Consider the following 18124-nt stretch of genomic DNA (forward strand, 5'->3'; position numbering starts at 1 on the left):
TGTGAGTGAGGGAAGGTGCAGAACTGGATCCAGCTAATCCAAGGCAGCATTCTGAGTGAAAATTAGTATTTTGTATTTGTGTAAAAGCCAGAAAAAGGCTGCCATTGCCTCGGCTCTGCTTCAGGATGTCACACACAGGTGTGTCACAGGCTGCAGCAGCAGCAGAGCAGGGATAGAGCCCAAGTCTCCCCTTGCTGGCCATGAGTCTGGCCAGAGGAGGGAAAACCAGAGACACAGTGTCATACCTTGGAGTCACAGCCCTGTGTCACAGCCCTGTGTCACAGCCCTGGGACTTGTGCTCATTGTTCATAGGAAAAGGTAAGAAATGCAGTGATGCCCAGCAAGGTGATCTGTGTTGAAGCATTTATTATATATCAGGGAGAGGGGGAGAAGAGGAGAAAGGAAGAAGGAGGGAGAGAAGGAAAAGATTCCTTGCATTCCAGAAACGTAGCCAGAGGCACCTGGCAGTGATTAGTGCAAAGGTTCACCAAACTTCAGATAGAGTCTGTCTTAGAAAAAGTCCAAAAGAGTGAACGGTGTAACTGTTTCCTGAGCATGTGCTGACAGAAATTCCCGTAGGGCAAGACCCAGAACAGAAACACGTGGCCAGAGATTGGGCTCTATCCAGGGACCTGATTAGCAGAGCTTTACACATCATTTTTAATATTATGGGAAGAGATGAAAATCCGTGTTAACTTTTTTTTCCATTAAAAAAAATAATCTCCTGGTCCTGGAACTGAATTGGACTTTCTCACAATATCAGTGACTATAATGCTTGGGGGAGGGATTTTATGAATGAACTGGTTGGTGTGCTGGGTTTTATGGGAGAACCTCATCTCATGGAAACTCTCAGTTCCTGTAAGTGGCTGCAGTGCTGCACTTCAAGATAAAATGTGGAGCTGCTTTGCTTTGTGCTTCTTACTCTGTTGCTTTATTAGCTATTTTTCTTCATGTTAATCCGAGTTATAATTCTCAAAAGTCAGGCTTGTTCAATCTGGCAATACTGCTGTGGATGGAACGGTTATAGAATGGTCTTATAACCCAAAATATACAAAAAATTATTTGACATAAAGGACAGATGTTTTTCAGTCTGGATTTGGTCCCGTTTCCACTGAACTCAATGGGATATGGGTTGAGGTTCTTTGTCTAGCTGAGGAATCTGCCAATCAAGCCATCACACCATTAAAGAAAAAAACAAACCCAGACAGTTTTCATATTGGAAACATCCCTGTCTTACATATTTCCATTTGCAGTTATACTTCATTCCTATTTATAATTCAAAAGTCTTAGTTTGAATTTATTTTCATTATTTTTCAATTTTCAGTTCCACTAAGTATACTATGTGTAGTGTTTGACAGTCAAGGTCTAGTCAAGCTCTTCTATCTTGAAAGAAGCTTTATAATTTCTTACTCTGTTAATTTGTCCTGGAGCTGATATTAAACAAAGACTAAAGCAGAGGGCAAATCTATTTCTTCCTCAGACTAAGCACTGTGGGTGAATATAGAAAACACCCATCCAGACATTGTGATGGAAATCTCAGAACAATCCATGTCCATCTGTATTTATTTTTTGGTTCTTTATGTTGCACTGATACTGGAACAGGACATTTGGTGTGCATTGTGAGGATACAGAGATCATTAAACACCCCTGCCTGCCTGGGGAGGCCGAGAGTGCAGACAGGATCAATAATTCTAAAGCAGTCATGGTACTTGTAGCCTTTAGGTGTGTTTTCTGTAGGTCACTGATAGCTCAGGTAGTCCCCTCACACAGGCCTTACTTAAAATTTAATATAAACTAACACCTTTCAAAATACATGGTTAAAGCATGATCACAAAAAAGTTCAAATAAAAAGTTTTACTGGGATTTCTGTTCGAGATTCCTAAAGATGTGCACTTAAAAAGTGAGAGAAAGATCAGTCTTTTCTATGTTTCAACTTCTAATTTTCCTTTTTAAAAAGTCCTTCTGTTAGGACCAAGATTTCTGAACATTCATATTCATGTGAGTGACAAATGATTTCCAGCAGAGCTGAGGAACTGGTTTGTTGGCCATGACTGACACTTGGTTTCATGATTCTTTGTGGGTAGAATCCCACTTGACTGCAGGAGTTGCTGTGGGAAGGGCTGTGGAGCTGGGTATTTTCAGGCAGTGTTGGTGCAGGAATGTGTTCAGTGCCATAGACAAGGTGGTTACGCAGTTAGGCTCAGTAATTCCCAAAGTTTCTTTTTGGTTGTGTGTATGAATCACGTTAGATTTTTCTGAGTAGTCCTTTTCCTTGATTGCCTGCTGATGCCCCCTCAGAGGAAGTGTTGGCCCTGCAATCCCACCTGAAATCAGACAGGAATTCCATCTCCAGCACAATCCTACAGTGGTGCTTCAGGGGAAACTGGAAAAGGCCCCCAGTGCATGGTCAGTCACCCTGAGCTGTGTGGTGAGTGAAGAGAGCAGAATTCCTCTCTGCCTCCCTGGGCAATCACTTCACATCCTGAAGCACAAGATGTGATTACCCCTCGCTTAGCGTGGAGATGTTGGTTTTGGCCATTAAATTATTCAGTCCCTTTGTAAAAAAATAGGTATTTTGTTTGATTCTATGGCTCCTGTGGCTGTGAATGGTACAGGCCAGGGCATGCTGTGTGAGCAAAATGTTCCTTTTGTTTCCAGCCAAGCTCCTTCTCTCCGGGGTGCGTGTCCTGTTGCTCCCGTGTCTTGGACAGGGTGGAGAGGAGGCTGGCTCCCCCATCACACCCTTGTATGGCCCTGAACAGAAATATTACATAGAGCCAGGAGCCCTCAAATGTAATGAATTAAGGAAGGATAAGGATTTTTTTTTTCATGCCTGTGAGAGTATTTATATCTTTATATATAGCTATATATAGGCACAGATATATATTAAAAGGCCCCAAAGGACCTGCAAATTTACTGAATTATGCAAGTTACAATTAAGGTAAAATATATGGTATATATTTATTATTACTATCCAAACCAAAGCAAACTGTGGTTGTAGTACAGTATTAACAGGAAATGTGCAGGCTATTAGTTATTGAAACACACATGCCTGAGCTACTGCCTGGGAATTTTAGTGTATCCAGCTGAGTTCCTGCTGTAAGTTGTTCAGTGTTTCACCTTCCACACAGAAGGCATCACCTTTTAGGCTCTAATGCATTATCTGTTTAATTTGTATCAGGAATGATTCCCCCTCTCTTTTAACAACCTGAGTATCACAGCAACCTAATCAGCAGGCAGATTTCAGAAGAGAACTAAAAACACAGCTCTGGGGACTGGACAGTTTCGCTGACGAAAATCTCCCCTTGAGCGTGCCAGAGCACATTCACACATGCACACACACACAGAGGGTAATATTTTAGGGACCAGCTTGAGCTGTGAGGATTGTGATGAATATTTTAAGGACACAGATCCCCATGTTGGCCACTTGTGCTAACATAGCCAGATCTTTCTGCTGAGCAAAGTTCTTTCCTAGCTGAAAACTGTGTCTTAACTTACAGGAAACACATTAAATTCCCCGTTTGGGGGAGATGGAGCAGAACGTAGCGGATTTTTACGGTGAAGTGCTCAACTTTGTGAAACTCTCTTGATGCAGAGGAGGCAGCAATGCTCAAGTGTTCCCCAGAGCTGTCAGGGTTTCAGCTCAGGCTCCTGCTCCTAGGATACTGCTGCCCACAGCCAGCAATGTTTGCTGAGCTCCAGCACCGGGGCAGCCGTGCCCAGCGGGAGCAGCGAGCTGGCAGCTCCACACACTGCTCAGCATTCCCAGCTGGAGCAGGGCCTGCACCCCTCTGGCCTTGCAGGGGACCTCACCGCCCTTAACCACTCATCTCAAAGGTTTCGAAGCACGAACCCTCTCACAACTGTTGAGCTCACACACAGGAAAAACAGGAATGCAAGAGTGTGAGTAGGGACAAGCACTGCTTTAAAAATAACAATAAAAACTTAAAATTCTTCTCCCATGGTTAAGATTTAAGTAGCCTCTGGGAGTAGTTAAACTGGGTAGGGAAGCTGGGGTTTTCAGTATTCCCTCAGCTGGATACCTAAGTGTACCATTTTTGTTTGACAAGCAACATGGTTGCATAGAATTTAGAAACACGATGGCCCATCCTGACAAAGCACTCGGAGCAGCCCGGCAGGTCTCTATGGGGTGCTGCGTTTCCCAGCAGTAGCCAGGACAAGACATTCCAAGAGCAGGCAGAGGAAACCCAACACAGGCAATTGCATAGGACTCGCTCCCCAGAAGCATTTCCCTCCCCTATTCAGAGTGGTTTCTGGCTCATCCCGGCATTGGGAGTTTTTAGTACGTCTTTTGTTTCTCTTTTAAATATGTGTGTGGTCATTACCCATATAAATGTCACTATCATGAGCTCTTTAGTTATTATCTTTCCAACGAAAACAACTGCAATCTTTTTAATCTCTTCAGATGGAAGCATTTCCAGGCTTCTAAGAGCGTTGCTGGCGCGTGGAGGACGATGTCTCTGTCCCTGTGTGCCGGAGGAGGGGCCGGTGGCTGGGCTGCAGTCCCTGCTCGTGGCCGGGCTGTGCCGCAGCCTCGGCAGAGCCGGAGCGAGGGCTCCCGTGTGCTGTGGCAGCCCTGGCTGGGAGCCGCCGCTCGGCACAGGCGGGCCCGCAGAGCGCCCGCAGGGAACGCGGCTCACGACGGCTTCCTGAGCCCGACCGCGGCCCCACTGAGCCCTCTGAGGAAAAGCTGCGGCCTCAGGGGAGCTGGGCCTGGCGTTTGGCTGCTGCTGAGCAAATAAACTCGGTGTTTTCTCCTGCATCTGCTCCTCAGCAGCGCGGGCTCCAGAGAGCGTTTTGTCCCTGACCTGAAGGGACCACAGGTCGCCCCAGCACCCCCCGGTCCCTTTTTGGCACCCCTGCAGCCCCAGGCCTTTTCCAAACCAGAACAAATAAGATATTTTTCTCTTTACATGTTGGCTCTTAGAATTCGACTTTAGTCCTCTTTATTTTACATATTACTGGTCAGCACTTCCTGGGGGTGGGTATCTTTCTCAGAAAAAAAATTGTTTTCTGGTTCTTGTGTATTTGAGTCAAAAATATCCTTGCCTTCACCCATCCAGCAATACTAGTTTAATTTTTCAGTTTAGTTTGGGGATATTCAGTCTCTGTGGTTTGTATTATAGGTCGTTTCCTTCTTTTGGGACATAGAATTATTTCAGATTAGGCTAGGCTTAGATCAGTTGATTTAAACCCCTTTTAATATTTAGAGCATCACTGTGACAGCTTTCGGCAGTGTTTCTCTGCCTCCCCTGTTAAATTTGGCTAAGCTGTTGTCACCATTAATTCACAGTTCCCTGTGTTTACTTCTTGCACACTCCCATGTAGTGCTTAGCCCTCAGTCGAGCACAGCCTCACTCCCAAGGTCAATCCAGCTGCTCCAAGACGTAGTTGTGCGAAATGATGGTTTATGGTGTTTGAACAGCTTGTGCAGGGGTAGAGGAGACACAAGTGAGAGACTGAAGTTTTTATTTAGTTAATTCTTTGTCTGCCTCCAGTGGTTTGTACTTGGTATTTTTTTCCAGCTTGGTGACATCTATTACAACCTGCAGAGGTTGTTTATTTCTCTGCCTCGGGGCCTGTAGCTGGGAAGTTTCCGCAAGGTGGCTGTCAGACAGTGAGGTGGATTTTGCATCATCTGAAGGTTCTGGTGCTGCTCAAAGAGATGCTTCTTAGGTTTAGCAAAAGTTCCAGAGGCACTAGAGTGTATTGAGAACTCCCAATGCTGCCTGTGCTATTTGACAGGGCACCACTGGGCTGTGGAGCACAGGGCCCCTTGTCACAGCTGTACGAGAAGCACTCTTTGCTCATCTTCAGAGTGAAACCAAGGCTTTTCTTTGTCTTGGCTGCAGCTTGACCCTGTTACAGCTTTACCCTGTTACAGCTACGAAGGCACTTAAACAATTTCCTTGCATTTACTCATTCTGACTACATTTTCCACTTCTGTTTCTGGACATGCATCTCAGCTCACAAAATTCTAAATTAAACTGAGCTGTGTTTAGGTTGTTCACTGAGGAGTGTTGTCATTCTGATCCTGTCATTATGGCGCGTACAGGAAGTCAGTATAAAGGAAAAGAATTCCTTGTCTAACTCTCTTTCCTCCTAGCAAATATCTGAAGGTAGCACTGCATTGTTGTCCTTTTATTTTTTCCAATATAATTTGTACCTGCAAAACAGACTTCTCTATAATTTGGCCATTATAGAAATAGTTCATTCAAATATTTCATTTTCCCATGTTATGATGTGATATGTGAAGTTTTTCTGTTTTTTCTTTTTCTAGGCTTGCTCCCAACATAATCTCTCCACTTGTCAGCCCCCTGAAAGCTTTAGTTTCACCCTCCCTCTTGCAGAAACATGGCTCTCCATCATCCCACAGCCAGTCACCCAACGGGCAGCAGTTTTCTGGGATACCAAATACACCATACACCCCATTTCCCAACCAGTCTGTACAGCAGGGATCTCAAGGTAACTCTTCCCTCTTCCTGTTTTTTGCAACTTTTCTAATTCCTAGCTGGAGAGAAAGAGTTAATTTTCGTTTTTCATATTTGGCTAATATTAATTTCAGTGGGAACTCCAGTTTTTAAACTGGATTGGTGTACATACAGATGGAAATTTTCAGACAGGTCCATGCTGTGATACGTTGTCATAATGGGGAAAGCTGTCCCAACAGCAGATTTATTGCATTTATGCAGGTTCTTCAGTAGAAGGCTGCTGGCCATGCACCTCTCCTGGCTGGTCATCCAGCCTGGAGAGTGACCCTGTAAGAGCCATCCAGTCCCAAAATACATGGGCTGAGGCACACCTTGGCAGTGTCCTGCTCAGTCCACTCATAGAAATGCAAAAGACATGAAATTAGACAAAGAAAAAAACCCACTTTTCTATTTATTATTTGGCATTTTGGCTTGTGTTACATTATATAATAATATGTAAATGCACTCTGTACAACTGTAGAGTGCCTGTGGGATTTGAGGACAGGAATGGGAGCAGTAAGCAGCTGTCCCACAGCTTAATTTAAAACATTTTTTGTTCTAAATTGCTCAGCCTTTTTAATTGGGAGCTTAAATACCTATTCTGGAGTTCTGCTGTGGGAACTAATTAATGTTCCTGAAATTTTTGAGGCACAAATTAGCAAGAGATGTTATTATCACAGATTCTTCCAGTAACAGGAGCTTGCATATTTCAGAAATCTGTTATGCAATCCAGATGGTGAGCTGCTAAAGTGTGGTAAATATTCCCAATAAAGAAGTGTGCAGGACATCTGTCTGCTTGCAAGAGCCTGAGCACAAACCCATGAGCAGCTCTCAGCTGGAATGGGGTTGGGTATCCCAGCAGTTCCCTCTGTCCCCCGTTCTCTGAGCAGTGCTTTTGCTCTTTGGTTGGACAGGCTTAGTCTGAAAAGTTAAAGCATATTATATTTAATGATTTGTGCTGAAGGAAAAACTAACTCAACCTGATGCTCAACAGATTATTCAATTTAAAAAGATTAACTCTGTAAGGGAAAAGTGGCAGATTTATGATAGCATATAATGATATATGATTATGTTGCTATAATGAGCTAAATAACTACAAGCCACAAGAGGAAAGTTTAGCAGCTCATTACTATGGCAGAAACAAATGCATAGACAGAACAAGTTTTGAACCACTTAAATAAATTGACTTTATTCCTTAAGAAAACCACATTTCCCTTTGAATGAATTGTTGCTTTCTAAGTGTTATGTCATGTGGTTTTGAAAAAGCAATAATTTTCCACTTTGGCCAAATGTTGAAGTATTATTATAAATTCATTATGGAAATGGTCATTCCAAAATCAGTTTTGATTAGCAGCCTTTGAAACCAATTATCTGTAACCTGTACTTAGCTGTACTGGCTCTACATTTTTTTTTGCCTCGCAGTTCATTAATAGCACATTTTTCTAATGGAATCTGTAATAATTTGGGAGTTTTGAGTTTTTGCCAAAAAAAGGTACACCACATAAGGCTAGTGTAGGACCAGGCATCTGTACAGAAGCACATAAACATTGTGGAATTTTTAGGAGATGGCAGCTTTGTCAGGCTGGTAGCAGAAATATTGATAATGAAAGAACAAGCTGACATTATTTATATGTTTAAACCTAGCTGTAGTAAGATCACATGGAAATTATTACATGCTGAAAGAATTTGGCAGGCAATGGAATCCTGTAGTTATTTATACCTGACATGATTTCTTGTCAGAAATTTTATGGAATTTGAAAAGCTGAGATTTATTTGCAAATACATGTAAATGACATGACATAACAAGATGGCATTTATTAGGCATATTCCAATTATTTGCTCATTACATCATTCATTTTAAAGCTGCTTGAAGTTTTCTAGGCTGTGCCTTAGAGAAGCAGAGGCAGCCAGTGCACTGTGTGAAGTGGCTAAGTGCAGCTTTTCTGCCACAAATTATTTCAAAGCAAAATTTAACTAAATGTTATGTTTGGAACTCAGTTTATTCCTTTATGAACTGTTATATTTCTACATCTACTGTACATAAAACATTTAACAGTGATCATTTAAACTGACAGGGCATTTAGTAAATTCTTCATGTGAAAATAACCCCAGAAAATTTTTGATTTAAATCAAAACTGAAGGAAAACCTGAAATCCATGTGGCAAAAAAAATATTGGTGAAACACTTACTGCCAAGTTGGTACTACAGATTTGCACTCTAGAAGGAGAAGGGATGTCTGCACTGGACCAGCCTCCTTGCTTACTTTGTATTTTAACCCCCGAAGGGACTCTTTTTTAAGAACTTGTAAAAAATGTTCCCTGTTTAGTTTACTCTGATCAACCATATGTGGTTGTTAATTGAACACTTGGTTATGGGATTTTAATAATATTTTAATTCCTCATATTTTCTCTGTGAAGCATTTCAAGAAATCTAAAGGAACCACAACTAAATGCCACGAACCCAAAGGGTCAGAAATCCCATTTTTAGTGTCCTGATTTGTTCTGCCTAACCTGTGTTCCTGCTGTACCCTTTCCCTTCCTCACTCCATGTTTCTTCTTTAGTTTTCTACCTGCATTTATCCCACCTGCAGGCATATTACAACAGGGAAGGTGCATTTCTCTGTATTTTCTTTGGGAAGCACTTGGCAGAAATGAGGTCCCAGTGAACTCAGTGGTGCAGTATCACCAGGATTTTCCTACATCCATCTCTTCACTGGGTGGTTCCAGGAACACTTTTTCCTCTGCCTTCTCAGATTATCACACAGTGGTGCTGAGGGATAGATACTGCAATCCAGAAAGAGGATTTCATTGCTTATGGCAGTTCTTTTCCAGACTCTGATTCTGAGGCAGTTCTCTGCTTCAGGTATTTCCAGACAGTGTAACTTAAAATACTTCAAAATAACCTTTCCCCACAGGTCTTGGGAAAACCCTGGATCCAACTACTCTCAATCCAGTTCTGTCATGCTTGGCTGCGCTCTGCTTTTCTAAGCCACTGTGCCAGCCCTGTAGATGATGAAAATATTTAATTGATGTTACAAAGGCAAGCCTGGGAGAACAAGGGAAGGACAGCAGTTACAGGGACAGAGAAAATACCCGTCATGCCTTCCCTAGGAGTGATGTCTATAGCAGGCATTCTGGAAAAAGTTCATTTTTTTTTCTCTAGCAATGCATCTGAGTGCTCTCTGCAACCAGTTGTGCCTCCTTTGAAGCCAAGTGTCTCTTTTTTTCACTGCTCATCTCAAAAGGATGTATTTTTAGAAGGCTTACAGCAAGGAGTTTGTGTTTTGTAAACAGAAAGTCAGGATAATTATCAGAGCCGATCAGTAAAGCACTGTACCTAAAACCACATCAAAAGAGGGCTGTGCTACCTCTCATAAGAGCTCCTTGGTTCTTTGAGCCAGACTCTCCAGGCAGTAAATAGAGATGGCTGTCTGTTTATTCCAAGGAAGGACATGCATCATTTAATGCTCAGATTTCCAAATTTTTGGGCCACCTTCTCCACAGTAGCAAATATGAGCAGCCATAGTACAGTACAGAGTGTGTAGTGTCTTTATCTAAGAGTCATCCATTAGGACTTCACTAATCATAGACTTCAACAATTTAGGTATTTTGTAGTGCATCATACGGTCTCAAGAAATTAATCATCTAATCCTTGCAGATTCTGCCAAAGCACATATTAAACTGGGAAACTTCAAAGCAAATCTTTCACCACTCAGTAAGTTTATTGCATTTCTACTCAACAATTGCCTCACTTGGCCTTACTTACTGCCACTTTAGGAAATATGAAGTGACCAGACCCCAAGTTTTGCCTGGTATTGCTTGGTCAGACTTCAGTAGTGGAGGGAAAACGTAGAGAAGTATGGGAGATCTTACTGAACAGGAGAGGGCTTGTACATGGCATAAATTGTAAGGGACACATTCCACCCCATACAGCCCCAGGTACTCTGGGGACAGGCACAGGGATTTAATTTCTGAACAAACAGACTGAAGAGCTGCACAAGCAGCCCAGCAGGGCAAGTCTCTGCTATGAGTGGGGCCGAGCTGTCAGCTGGAAACGGGGAAATGCGGCTGTGACTGGGATACACTGAACTGCTGCAGGAGTTCCTGAGGAAATGTTTCAGTCTGAGTAGGACTGAGGGAAGAAAGACAACAGCTCCATATTTTTTCTGGCAGTTAGAGGAAAATCCTGAAGCACTTTCTGCAAGAGTTTAAGCCTAATTTGGTTGACTTCAGCTGCCTTTAAGGGAAGGAGCATTATTCCAGGGAAGGTAGGAAAAGGGGTAGCTGATAGAAATGTGCAGTTAGTGTGCAATGCACCTGCAATCAGGAAGAGGTTATTGAGGCAGGAGGAAGAAAGAGAATTAAATCAGGCCATGGTTGGTTTAAATATTGATATACTTTGAGGTCATCCTTATGGGAACAAATTACAATTTCTTTTAGGATGTTGGCACAACTTGTAAAATTACTTCCTCAGCAATTCATATGTCCTTTACTCTTAAATACCTTCTTTTGTTGTCTACAACTCATTCACAACCTTTGATGGCAAAACCCAAACGGATACCAAACTGGGTACTGATAATACAATACTTGGGAAAAAAAAGTAGGATCTAAGAAATGTTCAGTATGTGGGGGACAGAAGTCAAAAATGCCCCAAAAGCAGAATGACTGAGGCAAGCAGAGACCATACAGATCTATGTCAGCACTTTCCAGAAGCAGAAGAGCCTCTGGCTGAGCTCAGTCTTCACCTGACATCCATCTGGAGTCAGTCCTGCACTTCCAGGTCAACTTTACCTGCACACCAACTTTACCTGGCCCCCTGTGTCCAGTGAAAGGGGGTTCATTTGAATCAAGAGCAGTCTGGGAAAGAAGTTTGAGGAACCTACGAAGGTATTTTGGATAAACAGCGCTGTCTCCAGCAGTGCACAGCACACACCGGATGGGAAAAGACTCAACTGAAAACAAAGCAGTGCTATTAATTTAAATACTGCATTCTTGTATTTAACAGTGATTCATTACAGAGACATTCCCTTAGGAGCTGAGCATACTGGACCTGATCCAGTGGACAGCTTTCTACTTAGCTTGGAACCAAGGGTGCTGTTGACTGTGTTCAGCTGATCTATTGCTTGAAACAAAGCCCATCCTTGAGATTTTAGCTTGATGGGGATCACAGTCCACAGCACCTTGTGGGACCGAGTCTGATGCAGCTCTTCTGTTACTGCACTTGATAGAACAGCATGATCATTTTTCCAAAGTTAAAACGGAGGAACTAAACCCCTCCAACAGTAATGAAATGCTGTGGCAGAAGTGGAGGTAATACCATTGCAGGAGGGTTAAATTGTGTGCAATATCTGCTTTCAGGTTACCAAGGCAGCTTTCACTCCATACAAAACTGTTTCCACTATGGAGATTGCTACAGAACAATGGACCAGTCTGTCAGCAGTGATGTGCTCACAGGGGAATCCCATTGCTTCAATCCTCTGAGGCAGAATGGCTATCACATACTCAATGCACCTTTAGCTTCAACAGGTAATTTATTCCACCTATAAAGAATTATCCATATGATATTTGTAGCAGGAGGGGGAAAGAACACATTTAATACTCAGTGTTATGACAAAAATGTGTTTGTATAAAAAATAGCCCTGAAATTCATTTTCATCTATAAAAACCCCAGAAAGAAAGCAATTTTTTTTATTTAATCCTGCTGTATTTGACTGATAGACAAAGTCTTTTCCATTCTGCTGGATGTCATAGGCAACACCTGCCTTCAAGAGAGCTGACAAAACAGTTCCCACATTTTTTGTATGGTCTGTTCATTGCACATCTCAGGTGTGCTCAGCAGGCTTTTAAAATCTGGTCAAAGTTATAATGGCAACATTACTATAGTACTGCAATATTTTAGTATTCATTTTTTTTCTACCTTTAAAATTAAGAATTGACAGAATTGCTGAAATCAAACAAAACGTGAGTATTGTCAGAGCCATGAAACACAACCATTTGCTGCAGTCTTTACTTACATATGTCCGAGAAAGTTCTCTTCATGTCTGCACTCAGGAGGGCACCTCGGTAAGAACGATACTGAAAACATATGTTTAAGTGCTTTTTGAATTGGGGCGTGAGTCAGACCACAAAATTAGAGTTGACTTTCCTGTTTGTTTTCTATTAAAGGAGACTCTGTTCAGAGTGAGTGTGCACGCATTTGTCTGCTGTTCCATTCTGGGAAGTGCATGCATCAGTAACCAACACAAGGGAAACGTTTAAGATGAAGTTTCAGCTTCAACTTTGAATTCTTTAGTGTTACTCATAAGTTTGATGTTACTAAAACATAGGTTTTTTTCATGTTAACATCAAATTTCAAGTTTAGATTGACAGCCTGCAATATTTAAAGAACAGACTAAATAAACTTTCCAAAAGAAATTGCAGTAAAAGAATAATACTGTGGCAAGACACCAACTTCAACAACAGTTGATTTTTCTGTCTAGGCCTAAACTATCATGAAATGTTTCTGTTTAGTATTTTTGTTTTTAGAGTGGTTATTGAGCCATGCAAATACTTAAAAGGCTGAAACATAAACATATATGAAATATATAAATCTCATCTCATCTCATCTTTTAGTGGGTAAAATAGAACCATTCAGGTTTGCAAAATTCATCAAGGCTGTGCATTAATTTTTTTCAGGCTTTTATAGCACCATTAATATTAAATGAGATCTCATCTCACAGGAATGCCAAATGTGACTGGCAAACAGCTGTTCCATGAATCACATTAACAGTCAATAAATTTTTATTTTCTGTTCAGGACTTTGGATAGTTTACTCTATCTGGAATCTAATAATGATTTCTGGGGTGTATGCTTATCTTGGGTTTTACCCATCTGTGGTTGTGTATCCACCCTGTATACAGGCTCATCAAATAGAAATTAGCATAACATAAACACTTGCAAAACTTACCAAAATACTGGTCACTCCACTCGGCCCGACAGAGATAAACACGCCGAGGTCGTCCTCCAGAACCTCTGGACATTCACTGTGTGCCAGATTTCTGCAGACAGCAGAATCTGACCTGTAAACCAACAGTAAATTAATAAGTCATAGGAAAATGCAGAAATGTAAATAAGTAGAGAATTTGATCTCAAATAATAAAAACATACCTAACAGTAAAGTAGCCACAATTAAGTGGACAGGTTTTCCTGCAGCCAGGACTGGCTGTGTAGGAGGCATCTGTCCCTGGCTGCTGGTGTGGTGCCACATGGCCTTGAGGCCCCTGTGGAGCCTGGGCAGTGTTTGGCTCAGCCCCACCCAGATGTGTTGGCTCAGCCCCACCTTGCAGAGGTGTGGGCAGGTGGAAGAGACAAGGGGAAAGCTAAAGAGAAGGAATTGCCTCATTTTCCACTGAGGCACAGAAAAGCAGTGATTTCCCAATGGCCCCACAGACCCCTCTGTGGAGCAGAGAATGGAGCCAGGTCCAGTGCTTCAACCATGAGGATCGGCCATCCCCACATGGAGTTGCCACTCTGTGTAAGGGCTTGACTTTCTATGTGAGGCACACAGGCAGAGGCATTTGCTAAACTGCATCTTTTTCTTTGTGCTCCCTCAGCTGACGATGCTGCTGCTGCTTATTCCAGTTGTGGTAGGTGAGCTTTGGCATCCCTGGGAGCTCAGTCCAAGGGTCAGAACGTTGTGCTGAAGTTCACACAGATGCTTTTCTAAAGACAAAACCCAAATCAGGTGGTACAAGGGAAATCAGAATATATATAAAGGGTGTGAAGGTAAGGGGGCAAACACAGCAGAGGAGAAGTAAGGAGGAGCTGGACTGCAGTAAAATGACCATGTGCATGACTGGCCAGTTGCAAAAGCTGGTTATAGTGGGTCATAATTTTCATGTCGTTTAGGGTACACAAATCTTTGTTTTAGACTCCAGCTGCCATAGCATCTGGTAGCACAGCAAACCTGCTCATTTCCACAGGGATGTACAGCTCAGGAGGTTTGTAATAGCTGTGGAAGTTTGGCATTATGAAAGAAAGACAGAGAAATTCTTCCTCACCACCATGGCTTTGTGGTAGCCTGGCAAGCAGCAGCCAGCTTGGCCTGGGAAGGGGCTGGTGGGCTTTGATGGGCTGAGGTTCACAGCTCCTTCATGTGTCCTGTGAGCCTGACCTGCCCCAGCCATGCTTCCTCAGGCCTGCACTATGTGGAGAGCCAGTAAATGTAGGATCCAGATTTCTTCTGGGTCTTAAGAGCATCTGGGAGACACATGGAATATTTTTTCGGAGTGCTATTAGAAGGAAGGACACAAACCGAGAGGACTGCATCACTTTAGTGCACACTTAGAAGGATCGTTGCCCTCTCACTGTTTTGATGTCCTATTCAGATAATGACTGTGAGTCCCAAGAGAGCCATGCTCTGATACTTGCACTTCACTTGCAAGTGCACAGCTTTCCACAGAAGTGAATGGGAGCACCAGCCACGATGACACAAACATCCACTGAAGTTTGTGCATCTCCTGGGCAAGGCTTTGATGCTGACCACTGTTGTCTTTCCTTAATGCTGTGCTTAATGCTGAAAGCATTAATGCTAATGCTTTCCTTAATGTCCTGTCCCGTGTGATCCCAGGCCAAAGCTGTGTTGCCCTCCTCACATGCACCGTGGCACTAACTCATGTCCATGCCCTTGTCACTCTTCCAGGCTATGAGGGGATCTCTGAAGCACAGTGTGTATCTGAAGACATGGTCTCCAACGGAACGGATGAAAATGGATTCTTCCAGAACAGCGCCTTTGATCACTGCTTGAATCACATTCCTTCCATCTACACAGATACCTAAGAGCAGTGCTGGCCTTGTTTCCTTTATTGTACCTATAACTGCGTATGTAATAACAAAGGTGTTGTTCAAGTACTTTTATTTAGTCTGTATCCCTATGTGTGCTCATTTAAATGAACACCTCACATTTACCAAACCATTTTATACATGAATAGTCTGTATAAAATAATATTGGAACCTGTTCCTTTGCTGTGGCACTTTGAAATTCATGCTTTAAGGGAATGAGGAGCATTTCAAGCAGCTTGTTTTGTAAGTTCTCTCAGTAAAGTGTAAATGTAAGTTATATAATAAACTTGTAAAGAAGAGGTTTTTCTTCTTGGAAAGTATGTTTCAATTTGAGAATGTTGTTCCCTTTAATCAGTTTTCATTTAACTTGTTGGCTCAGTCTTCTCTTTTTTCTTTTTTTTTTTTTTAACTAAAAGGATTTTTTTAATCACAGACCTCATGTATATAAAGATCTACATTTGCTCAGCTGGTTTTGTATTTTCAGTTTTACAAGAAAGCATTAAAAACTGGAAACAAGTGTACTGTCATTTCTTAACACCATTGGGCTCCCTGATAACTGCATTCTTAACATGCCTGAGAGGGATTTTAACAAAGCAGTGACATCTCAGTCACTGTGACATTAAAATAGCCCACGTGTAAGTGAAGAAAACCAAGCAGCTTCCAGTGGAACAGGGGTCATATGCAGTAGTTTGATTCCTGTCACTGTGGCCTTGGCCCCACTGGGCTGCACTTCCCAGTGTAGTGATGATTCCTGGGGGAGACACATCCTGCAAGGGGCCAGGTGCTCCCACTTTGTGCCAAGCAGGCCTGTTGGAGCTGAGCTCCTGAAAAGTGTCCCATGGAGGTCTGGGAGAACAGTAAGGAAAAACTAACTAAAAAAAAAAAGTCTCATTTACAAACCATTGCAAGTTAGGCTTAAAGAGCGGTGTACAGACTGTGCATCAGTCCATGTCTGCTCACTTACAGAGCTACCCAGGCTGCCACAGGGCACCACTGAAAAGCCCAAACTGGGCTGAAGCCAGTCTGTGGCTGAGGACGGTGCTTTCGTTTTTTCGTCTTTTCGTCTTTTCTCTCCCCAGAAACGTGGAACACAGCTCAGGTCCAACAGGGCACCTGTGTCCCAGTGCCAGAACCCTGCAGCTTTGCTGCTATGGGAGCATCAGGATCCCTGGTGTTCCTGTGCCTCTCCTCAGCCCCCACAGCCTCTGCAAACACAGAAACCCTCCCTGTGCCAAGATTGATCCAGGGTAACCACAGAGCCTACACGGTGCACTTGCATCTCCAGGGCCAGGTTGCACCTTGTTAGTGCACTTGAAGGGGCCTCTGTATCCAATTTAGCTTTCTGTCCTCTAGAAATTTGAATGAAACTTAGACATTCAGGAAGTTTTAGTCACTACAGAACGAGGTTTGTGGGGTTACGTGACCGGACCCCCCCTGTTTTAGTAAGGGTTCCTCAAGCTCTCTGGCTCTCAAGGACACCCAGTGCCAGCTGCAAACCCATTAATTGTGGCCAAGCAGCCCTGGCAGCACTGACTCATCATTCCTCTCCTAGAACTGAAATGCAGAAAGGCTCCAAATTGAGCTCTAAGCCTGCACACGTGGCTTTGCTTCTGATCATGGCCACATTTGGCTTTCTGTCCTGTTTATTTATTCTGATGCGTCAGAGTTTGGGGTTTTTTTTGGTCTCGGACATAAGTGGGCAGAACTGTCTCCCAGAACATTAAACAAGGAGGCAGGTAGTTTAACAACTGCCAAGAAGGAAAAACTAGGGCTTTTGAAGGAACACTTTGAAAAATATCCAAAGCCCAACAAAGCTGTAATGTCTGAGAGAAAAATCAAAATAATTCCTGTGCTGCAATTAGTCGGAAACACAAAAAGGAAATCATGACTTAAAAACAAGATTAATTCAATTTCCTAAAAATTAAATAAATTCTTCTTAAAACGACTTTTTTTTTGTTAAAAATATAAACCAACCAATCCTAAACATATTTGATCAATTACAAAAATACTTATGTCACAACAACCAAGCTGTTCAAAACCACACAATGATTCACAAAGGTTTGGGAAACTTAAAGCATCGCAGCTGGGGTGATGATTTAATTCCACAATCTGTGTGAATCAGGTTTTCTGTAAATTAAAGGATAGATTCAGAGAAATGCAAAGGCACTTGTTTGAGTCTGTATGGTTTGGAAAGTTATCCATAATAAAGCCATTAAAATACACAATAGCACAAGTTAATGGTTGCTCATGTGCTGTGTACCTCATTATTTCCTTTTATTACATGTAAGTAGGGAAGTATCTCATGTAAGCTTTTCCTAAGGACACAAAGAAACCTTTCAATAGAATTTATTGCTTGGCAAGTTTCTCGTCGTGGTGCTGTAAAAACCCCAACAACTAATATGTATAATAACTGGAGTAAGGCTTTATATATAATAGTAGAAAATTACTACCCTGTGGAATTAAAATGGAACTGCTGGTTCCAGATACTTTTTCAATCTAAGCAATAGAATTCAACTAATAAATTACAACACTACTTTATAAATAGCTACAAATCATTTCCCCAGTGAATGCAAACCCCATTTACCCCGTGCATGTACTCTGTGTATGCAGGACGCTTTAGGAACAACTGAAATAAGATGACCTTCAGTGGCTGATCAAGCTGGGAGAGAGAAAATTAATTTCAAGTTGACACTGAAGCAGCAAAGGCACTTCTCTGCACTCTCCACCAGCTGGGCTGGAAGCCAAACATTCAGCAGGACTTCGAAGCTTTTAATACAATCAAGCTCAGGCTTTTCATTGTATAGAAAACCAAAA

At 42.4% G+C, this 18124-nt stretch overlaps 1 protein-coding gene across 3 annotated transcripts in view; it reads left to right on the forward strand.

Annotated features, from left to right (window-relative positions):
* The window catches only part of GLIS1 (GLIS family zinc finger 1), a 181834-nt gene extending 166007 nt beyond the window's left edge, over window positions 1-15827 (forward strand). For all 3 annotated transcript variants that reach the window (XM_039556169.1, XM_039556167.1, XM_039556168.1), the window contains exons 9-11: window positions 6302-6486; window positions 11849-12016; window positions 15171-15827. In XM_039556169.1, the coding sequence (XP_039412103.1) occupies window positions 6302-6486; window positions 11849-12016; window positions 15171-15307 (490 nt within the window). In that variant the 3' untranslated portion in view covers window positions 15308-15827. The remainder of the gene's footprint in view (window positions 1-6301; window positions 6487-11848; window positions 12017-15170) is intronic.
* Window positions 15828-18124: the final 2297 nt, after the last annotated feature.

This window comes from Corvus cornix, chromosome 8 (assembly GCF_000738735.6).
Source record: "Corvus cornix cornix isolate S_Up_H32 chromosome 8, ASM73873v5, whole genome shotgun sequence".
In the NCBI taxonomy this organism is placed as follows: Eukaryota; Metazoa; Chordata; class Aves; order Passeriformes; family Corvidae; genus Corvus; species Corvus cornix.